The 10,253-nt window shown below is 40.9% G+C and overlaps 1 protein-coding gene across 4 annotated transcripts in view; it reads right to left on the reverse strand.

The window, feature by feature from the left end:
- LOC126848151 (homeobox protein SIX3) overlaps positions 1 to 9,207 on the reverse strand; it is a 46,423-nt gene extending 37,216 nt beyond the window's left edge. For all 4 annotated transcript variants that reach the window (XM_050588786.1, XM_050588784.1, XM_050588785.1 and 1 more), the window contains exon 1: positions 7,862 to 9,207. In XM_050588786.1, coding sequence (XP_050444743.1) covers positions 7,862 to 8,490 — 629 coding nt within the window. In that variant the 5' untranslated portion in view covers positions 8,491 to 9,207. The remainder of the gene's footprint in view (positions 1 to 7,861) is intronic.
- Positions 9,208 to 10,253: the final 1,046 nt, after the last annotated feature.

Raw genomic sequence — 10,253 nt, forward strand, 5'->3', positions numbered from 1 at the left:
TAAACCGGAGCACGTGTTTCATGTAAAGATAACGTTAAAAACTCGCATAATCTTTATATATATATCTTGTTCTTCGCGAATTAATTATATCGTCGCGAGTCCTGCACTTACTCCGCTTCGTGTACGAACGGGCGGGTATACACGGCGATTTTCTCCGAGCACTTAATTACACACCGACACATTCCATGTTCTTATTAAATCCCGTTTTTCACGCGCTCTCGTTTTCTGCATCGCGATATGTACTCTACATGACCGCGCGCGCTGCCTGCCAGCCGCTATCAATCACGTTACCTCCTGACAACCCTTGACAAAAAGCTGCCACGCGAATTGCGCGGCCATCCCAAGCGAGTGGCAGTAATACCCGAGTTCTTTTTCATTGCTTCCTGAATATCGCTCAGAATGTCGAAATACGGAATCATTAGTAACCGCCGTGCGCGATCCCGACCGCGACTCGCTCCTCGCCTCGGCCGTTGCCTCGGTAATCTATCACGAAGGGCTCGTGCGAGCAGGTGTCATGGCAGTCTGGCCGCTAATGATCCTGGACATCCAACGTGGAATTAATCATTGCCTTTGTCTCTACTACTTTTTGCCCGCTACGCGGCTTTTTGGCGGTATTTTATCTCTCTCTCTCTCTCTCTCTCTTCTGGCAAATCGCATATACGCTGCTCTTTGGTCATTATCGTCGTTAACTCGCCGACCAATGCTCTCAGTCCATCTCGATGGTGAACGCTTTGGATGGGGATCATCATCGATTCGATTACTAAGAATCGCAACGTAACGCAGTTTGCACAATATGACGCGTGTTAATTCTTTAATATATTCCGTATCAAATCACGATGTTCAATTTTAACTGACAGCAATCTAATAGATAGACTTGACGATCTTAATGTTCTCCCGTTGGAAATTCAAAGGTTAAATCGATTTGTAAAAGCAATCTCGAATGCAGAGGCAACCGTCGTCTCCGTTTACGATAGATTGAACGATCTCGAAACGACTGTGCTCGATGTTACCTTTCGCTTATGTGTGAGAGGATTATGATTTTTGTTTGTGATTTGTAAAAAAAATTTCCCTCTGCGTTGCAATTTTCTCACGCTGGCGCTTTCCGAAACGGGAATTCCGTCGGACATCTGTCGTCCATCTACGGGTGGACATTGCCGAAGACTCGCGGCCGCAGGACATTTTTCGCGGTTGCAGATTGCGCAACGCGATGACACATCCGCGTCTCTTCTTCCATATTCCTTTCTCGTTTAAGGTCATCAAGATAACGGCGGTGCTGCACTTGAGTGACACTTGACCGTGACTCGAAGAAGAGAAGGTACCGGAAGGCATGTAATAATGATTCGAAAGGACGTGCATCTCGTAGACGGGAAGACTTCACGTGACCATAAATCCTGTCACCGTCTTTTCCGACCGTTGTGATTTAGGTTTTATGCAAAAATGTGTTTGCGTCTCCTCCAGGTACATACGAGAGATAATTTCCGAGGTGACGTGTTTAACTAAACACATATCGTCTTGACGAATGAATCTTTATGATACCAATTTCTCAGAATAAACGTATGAATCATTACGACACTATTTTCCCTCAAGAAAAAAATTTATTGATTTAAAAAAAAAAACTTAATTATTTTAGTATCTTAATAAATATATGTAGAAAATATTTAAGAAGATATAACATAAATTGATAGTATGACGATATAATATAAAAACATTGCTGCAAAGTAATATACACACATATTTTATCAAAACAAAAAGCATATTATAGAAGGGGCGCATCCTTTCCACCGCTTATAGTCACTCGAATAAAAAAAGAAAAAGAGCGCAATCGAGGTCTCGGGTCGTTCACAAAGAAAGTAACCGGCATCACGCGAATCCTGATGGAAGAGAACAAGTCCGGAAGGGGACGAAGGGGTGTAGCGACGGGAGGTGGCAACGCAGACGAGATCTGCGTGGAAACGCAAACAGCGGGGCCTGTAATACACCGGAGACTTTATCAAAATCTGATAACTTCAGAGGCGAAGCCAACGTCGGAAAGAGGAGAGAGGAAGAGGAAGAGAGAGAGAGAGAGAGAGAGAGAGAGAGAGAGTCGGAACACGCTCGAGCTAAGCCACCCCCGAAAAGCCGGCGACGCAGAGGGTTGTTGGAGGTGGTTATACGTATATCCTCCCCTCGATCACCCGTGCCTGGCCGTATACGACCCCTCTCTTAGTAAGCCTCGATTCTCGCATAGGCTACGACGCTCCGAGTTCCCTTGGACGTATGTTTGTATTTGCGTAAGGATTTCTGCGCGTATACGTATCTGGTTCTACGAACGCGTTTACGCGTTAAACTCTCGCGCATTTTATACAATTAATAACGACATACGGTTCTATTCTAACGTACCGAAATGCACAACGAGATTTGCCACTCGAAATTAATAAACGATTAACGATTGAGAAGAATTGAAATAGTATTTTGGGATGACAACACTCTTGAAAGAATGCATCATTTATTTAGCATTTATTTTTTTTTTCTCGACGCATCAATTTTATAATTGATTATACGTTCTCGGCGACCTCCATCTTCGTCATTCGCGTTCTACCGCAAAACGTGACAGAGTGCACCCAGCGCCGGGCGGAGCAGCAGCGGGAACCTACCCGTTCCATTTTCGTCTTCGTAATATATAGCTCTTACACACATCGACACACGCATACATGAACGCCTTCGCACACGTAATGGCGACCGCGCATCCACACAGACACGCGAGTAGCTACGTGCGAGCACGGAGATTGCTCCGGGGCTTTCGGGGTTGAGCATATTGAATAACTCGCTCGCTGGACCGCGAAAATATACCGCGAGGCTGCCAGAGAGTATGCGGATCGACGTTTCTGAAAGGACCTTCCAGGATCCTCGGGGCGGGCACCGTATCCTGTCTACGTGTCTATCTAACCCAACCCCGGGGGTCAGGACGACGACGACGACGACGACGACGACGACGACGACGACGACGACAACAACTACGCGACGGAGTACAGACTCGCTTCGGCTTTACCCCCCCCCCCCCCCTCCCGTCCCGCTCCCCCTCCGTCTGTCAGGACTGAAAATGCACCACGAAGGGAATTTCGTTATGACGGGAGCTGGGACGTTCTTCGCGGGCGCGCCGACACGTGACGAAAATGAAACATTTGGGACGCGCATCTCGAGGATGCCTTTGCATCTCGATCATTCTTCAGACGAGACGCGGCACAAACGACGGTTTAGATGGTAATAATATCAGATGCGTGCCTAAATTGTTGATTACATTGACGTAAATCGATGCAGAGATAACGCTGAAATAATCGGAAATATTTTAGCAATTTTTCAATCGGAATATATGAATGATAAAAAAAGGATGCGGAAATCACGTGAAATTTTTAGTACAGAATGTACTTATTTACCAGAATTTTACAGTCTGATCGTTGGCGGATTTTATCAATCGGGAATTAAGCTCTTTGCAACAATGCACGGTGGGTGCCTTCCTCGTCGATGTTGTTCAGAATACATAATTCACGAATAAAAAGGGAATTGCCTAAAAGAGTGGAAAGTACGGCTGATAGATGGAAAAATGATGGAAAAAAGCCGCTATTTTTTGTGGATTACATTATTCAGCGTTTCGGAACAAACAACGATTGTAACAAACTGCGTTATCCAGTGATGCAAAATATCTCTTATGAATTTTTTAATGGTGTGCTTTTTTCCACGTCATGGCTAATGAACGCTACCTGTATACTCGGTGACCGAGTTATTAAATATTGGAAGCACGTAACAAAAAGCGCAAAAAGCCATTTCGATATAAATAGGAATTGCGGAGAAAAATTACAGAGAAAAGTCCACATAATACCGAATATAATTGAATAAAATCTGTAAAAATTTATCTAAAAATTATTTACAATAAGAATTATATCATAGTATGTGTGTTCAGTTCTCAGTATTATAAATCTGCATAATAGAAATTTTATAAATAAATAATTATGCTTACTTGTGTATAATTACTTATTTATATTTCTACATGATACAGTTAGTAATTAGTAATCGGGCAAATACAATGTGATCAAGATAGATAATAAATGCAAACAAAGAATAATGCGAGGAGTTTGTACAAATAAAGTGTTATCTTAATATTAATCATATTATAAATTTGGAAGATCTCAAATAACTATGAAACAATGACATATTCCTATCAACTTTCAAGTTTCACGTTTCTACGCTTGTCGATTTTTCTGGAAAGACTTGCAAAGTCCTCGAGAGGCTTTCTACCTCTATCTAAATGTACAAGCAAGGATGTATAAGCAAGGACTTCGTCCTGGGATTCGAAGGATTACGTGCAGGAAAATGTGGCTCGGGGCCAGACACGAAATGTCATTACGTCGGGTAACGATAGGTACATCGCAGCCATTGATGGATAGCTTCACTTGAATATAGAGAGCCGTGGGATTGTGACTAACATAAGCGATTTTTTTTTTTTTTTAATTATTTCTCATTTTCCAAATAATAACAATAAAATAGTGTAGCATAATTTTGTGCTAAGTATGCAAACTTTAGCTCTAGAATAATTTTTTTTTTTTATTCTAATAATAATAATTTTTTAATTATTCAATTATTGTTTCCTTTGAGTCAAATAATATTTTTGAAAAAATCACTATTTTATATTTTGAAATTGTTCAACGTATTCATTTGAATGTTTTGATAAAATAATATTTCATAAAATTATATATATATAATAATAATATTGTTTTCTGATTACAATACTACATGCGAAATACGCCTAGTACTCTTAATATAATTCATCATTACACCAAAGAAATTCCAAAGCAGTTTTCATTTGATCTTATCGCATTGCATAAATCGAAAGAATTATGCAATATTATGTTCCGTTCAATAAATCTTGTGTTACGCATATTTTCTCGCGACGGAAAGACACGGCAAACGATCTGTTTTACCGTCAATGACGCAACGAGCAGTTTTATACTTACGATCATTATGCGACAACTTATATAAACATTTTCTCATATTTTTAACGGCGTGGTTTAGAGACGGTGCGAGTCTCGAACGTATAATCTTTATTCGCTGCGCGGAACTCATCAAGATCAATTAGAACAGTATAGTCGGGTCATAGTCAACCGTTAACGATATATCAATTACAGCATTAGACGTAGATAATGACTATTAATGACTTCATTCAGAGCGCAATAATTACACGATACGTCTACGAGCATTGAGGACAGATCTAGGTCGGCGCGACTTTCCACGGCAGGTTTATAGTGTACAGATTATCGAAGCATCCTGATTTATGATTGAAATAACGCAGCAATACGGAATGAATTAACATTTTAATCCGCCAGAATGCTGCATGTCGCTCGCGAGACTGACATGAGAAATTCAATGTACATTCTGAATATTAAACGACGATTCTACCAATTGATTTTTGTAATGCTAAAACATTAAAGTTAGCTTTAATTATTTTTGTACTGAAATTTTACATATGTTATCAATCATTTAATTAATTGGATATTCACATGTTTTTTAAATGTCTTTTAGATATTTGGATTGGCTTTTAATTTTGCATAACTGTTAGATACACAGGCGTGCTTAATATCTTTGACTTAAAAGCCATCCAATTAACCTTCGAAATTATTTAGACGGATATCAAATAAATATTTTTTCCCAAACTCAATCAAAATAATATCACGCATGCAAGATCGCGTGTTCGCACTGTGATATTCGGGGAAGCAATAGCGAAAATGTTCGGGTAGGTCTTCCTAGAATTCATAAATCACCTCGGGAAGAACATCCGGTTCGTCGGCCACTCGACGTTTTCCAACGAGAAAAAAAGGAAGCGTTTTTGGTTGTTAAGAAAATCCTCAAGTTTCCTTTTTGTACGCAAATAATGGCGGCTTCGTCTAGCGATAAATAGCTGAACAATGGCGGTCAGCAGATCGTTACCTGGCTACGAGGCTGCTCATCGAGTTGCATAGAAATGACAGGTACAAATCCCCAACAGAAATACTTCCGTTTTCCTCACCGTTTTTCTACATCTCGTCGATGATCTCCTAATAATGTCAAGTTGTGACTAATCAATAGAATTTCTCTTTTCACAATCCTTGCATTTGGTAAATTCACGTATTATTTCTTTTCTTTTCGATGACAAAGGAGATGATACATCAGGTTTTAAATACGTATCTCCGCGTTTTCAATATTTCATAATTGATGAATAACAAGCGAAAAACTATCTGTATTGAAACATCAGTGAGTAATGATTGTCTAAATAGTTTTGAAAAGGCGATTAATTTTTATTCGCAGATCATATATTTCGGGTTCACATATTTCTAGACAATATATTTTAAAAATATATTTTTATTTTGAACTCTCGTCTTAGAAATATAATTAATGAAAAAAAATGCAATATTCAAAGGCACGAGAGAAAGGGGGAAAAATATTTCCGCATGATATTCCTTTCATTTCCCTGCACAAAGACGGAGAAAGCAAAGATTTGAGACTGTTTCAAATGCTATTTTAAAGCTATCCTGGAACTTTGGCGTTCGAGTGTATCGCCGGATAGAGGGATAGAGAGAAAAAGAGAGAACGCGACGTCAAAACACAATTTGAAAGACGTAATTCGAAAATCGTCATTCGCCCGACGGCAGCGACCCTCCGTCGGACGTCAAAATGAAATTACGCGACCCTCCACGCGGGGACCTTGGGGCAAGCACAAAGGCTCGTTTGCCGAGGACACAGTACAACAATCTGTCTAAAGGGACCTAAACCACTAATCGTTTCGCGATTAACTTCCATTAAACGCTACTTAATGAACAAAACTTTTCTTCTACCTTATAACCAACGATTTCTAAGACGTATGTGAATCGGCTTCTTCGATTTATCACGGTAGATTCTTCGCGTGACATTTTATATAAAATGATGTTGATTATCTTGATAAGTAGAATTATGATGATCGATGAAATGTTCTCTCACAGTTTTTCTCATAATTGATCTATATTGGTATTGTAAAGTTTCATACAGCGACTAGCGGTGGAAAACAAATAGTTGTAGGACACAAAAGATTTTCCGGTGAACTTTACACCGTGGAAATATGTCTTCCATATGGACTCATTGTTTAGCCATGTGTTACCGGTGAAATATGAAGATGTTTTTTTCTTCTGTGTGGAAAATTCAAGGCTCAATCTTGAAAGTTTAACGGGCACACAACTTTCGTTTAAGATATGCATTCATTTAGTATGCACACGCGTATATTTTTACAACAAAATTAAACAATTATTTAGCACTTTTGATATTGCGTATTCAATAATTTAATCATTATAATTTAATTATTATTTAATATTAATTATAATTTTATTAATATTTTATTTAATTATTTTAATACACAAACTTTTGATTTAGTAATTGTCATCTAAAAACGCGCACGTGTTTGTAGATTTATGCTCGTTAACTTGTCGCGTGTTTATTGACTGAGAAGATTTGAATGAGCACGAATATTAGAGCGATGTTTATAAAATATTCTGCTCTCTTCTTACTCCCCAAACTATATATACGTTATATATTAATATATTTCATAAATATATCTTATCAACCCCCCTCTCCCATTTTATAAATTTAATTATATATATATATATATATATATTTTGGAACGATTGCTATGAAGTGTAGTTTATATTAGAATCTGTCTATTTTTATTTTGCCAAAAATTGATATCGCGACTTAAGTGAAATTTGACAAATCGGATAAATTGTTTGACAAGACGGCGACGGGAAACGTGGTTTTTGTCGTTCAGGCAATTATTCTTCTTAGAAACTCGCTCTTTTCAAAGAATGGAATTAGATTTATGACACACCTGTTTTTCGCTGCAGCAGCGCGATCCCTCTGCCTTCTATTTTTGAACCAATTTCCAACCTGCGTTGGCGTGAGTCCCGTTGCAGCAGCTAGCTCCCGCTTTTTTCCTGGATTTGGATAAGGATCCTGGAGATACCATTCTCTAAGCAACGATCTGGTTCTCTCCTTGAAGCAGTGCGTCTTCTGCTCGCCGTCCCAGATCGTTCTCGGCAACGGAAATTTCTTTCGGACGCGATATTTATCCACGGGTCCCAGCGGTCGGCCGCGAAGTTTCTCGGCTTCCTGGTAGTGCGCTTCCAACCACATGGCCTGCAGCTTACCGTGGGAGTCCTTGGTGAATTTGTGCCTCTCTAGAATGGCGTAGAGCTCGCGATAATGTCCCGAGTGGAATGCGACGATGGCGCGCGCCCTGAGGACGGCCTCGCTTTGATTCAGTTCCTGGATATTGGGATGAGCGACCGGAAGACTCCATAGAAACCTAGCCAGCCTTTCGATGTCACCGCTCTCTTCCAGGGTCTCGCAGACCGTGGCCACTTGGCTGACGGAAAAGGATAACGTTGGCAAAGCGAATATCGGAGCAGGTACGAGCGGACCGTTCGCGTTCGACGGCGTGGTCCCAGCGGCGGACATCTTCCTGGAACGGCGATCTTCTCACGATCCACCAATTCTGGTCCAGCCTGCCTCGAAGAGTCCACGTTATCCGGTCGCGGTTCAAGAAACACGCGGCTCCGATTTATGTTTGCTCTTGGATTTTTTCATGATTCGTCGAAATCACCCGCGATATGTTCTCTCATATTACAAACGTCACTGGAAGATTATCCACTTCACCATTGACACTGTGAAAATTTAAAAGTCTGGAAATACAAACGAAGCAGATGTTACGACATCTAGAGAGAGAGAGAGAGAGATGCAACGAGTTTTTAAATTTCTAATGAGAAGAAAGAGAGAGAGAGACAACTATTCTCAAAAAACAACTGACTGTTTCCGCAAGCATTAAATTCTGAAAGCTTGATGATCTCTTTTTTTTCTCTCTTGTCGCACGACACGTCACTGATTATATTCAAAACGATTCTTGAAGTGACACGTGACAATGTCGCGACTTGGTACAGTAGGAGCACGTCGTAGGAGCTGCGATGCCCATCGTAGATCGCTCTCAGGTCGGTTCGCGCGAAGTTCGTTCTCCAGGTCGCTCAGGGTAACACCCACTAGGCCCAGGCACGCTGACGCTCTTCCACGTCGTGGGGATATCACGCGAGGCCGCTGTTGCCTGGATCGTATCGGATAGCAAACTGGTTTCGTTTACAAGCCGGCATCTCGGCACCGGCCCTACCCAGCATGATACGTTTGTACGCGCCCGTTGCAACCAGGCTGTCTCGCTGGCGCTCTAGACGTACCTCTACCTCTGTCTCGCTACCTCCACCACCTTCCAACTTTGCAGAGGGGTTACGGGCGAGAAAAAGAGACAGAGATAGAAGGTATCGGGGTGCCAATGTACAGACCACGCCTACGAGGCACACCGGGATTGGCCGGATCCTATCCATGTAGCCATGGTAACCTTTCTTCGTCCTTCCGTTAGGCAGTGTAGGGAGCTACGCTTGTGTCGGTTTAATTATCCCTACCACGCGTGCTAACCGGAGCTGGTATGCGAACCCCACCGTGAATGCTCTTCCACCACCATTGATGCTGGCGGCACCTCTCACGCACCCTCTCTCTGACAGGCGGAAAGGAAGCGAGACGAGGAGAGAGAGAGAGCGATCGATGTACTCGCTAGAATGTGGGACGAAGAAGTTGATAGCTTGTACGCGATTGTAGAGGGGAGGCAAGGCATGATCTCGCGAGCTGCTGCTGTTCCTGCTGCCGTGACGCCACTGCTGCTGTTGCTTCTGTTGCCGTGATCGCGCGACGAACTGTTCTCGACGTTAGTACCCGGTGATAGCTAGATAAGATTGATAGGCTGCCAGCTAGCGCACTCACACGCGTTTACGTATTTTTGTTAGTTTTAGTTCATTTTTCAATCTTGCGGACAAATTTTTTAATGTTTTGTTCATCCGAATTTGCTCCACTTCTTTGCTTTATTTATCACCAATGTTGAGAGACACAAAAATATTTCCTCTCACATTATTATATGATAATAATGACATTTTACATGGAAAATATTTTATTATTAGAAAATTTATGAAAAATTTATATAAGAACACAGTATGCTATTTATAAGAAATTTATTATGTTATACTTGTATTTCTTTATAAAAATATTTTTATATAACATTGATAAAAAAAAAAATCTTAGCTTTGTTGAATAGCTCAGTTGTGTCAAAACGGCGCTAAGATTTTATGCGCTGAAGTATAATATTCAGCTTCCACAAGAGAAAAGTCTTATAATCGATTAGATCT

Source organism: Cataglyphis hispanica, chromosome 3, assembly GCF_021464435.1.
Source record: "Cataglyphis hispanica isolate Lineage 1 chromosome 3, ULB_Chis1_1.0, whole genome shotgun sequence".
NCBI classification, from domain to species: domain Eukaryota; kingdom Metazoa; phylum Arthropoda; class Insecta; order Hymenoptera; family Formicidae; genus Cataglyphis; species Cataglyphis hispanica.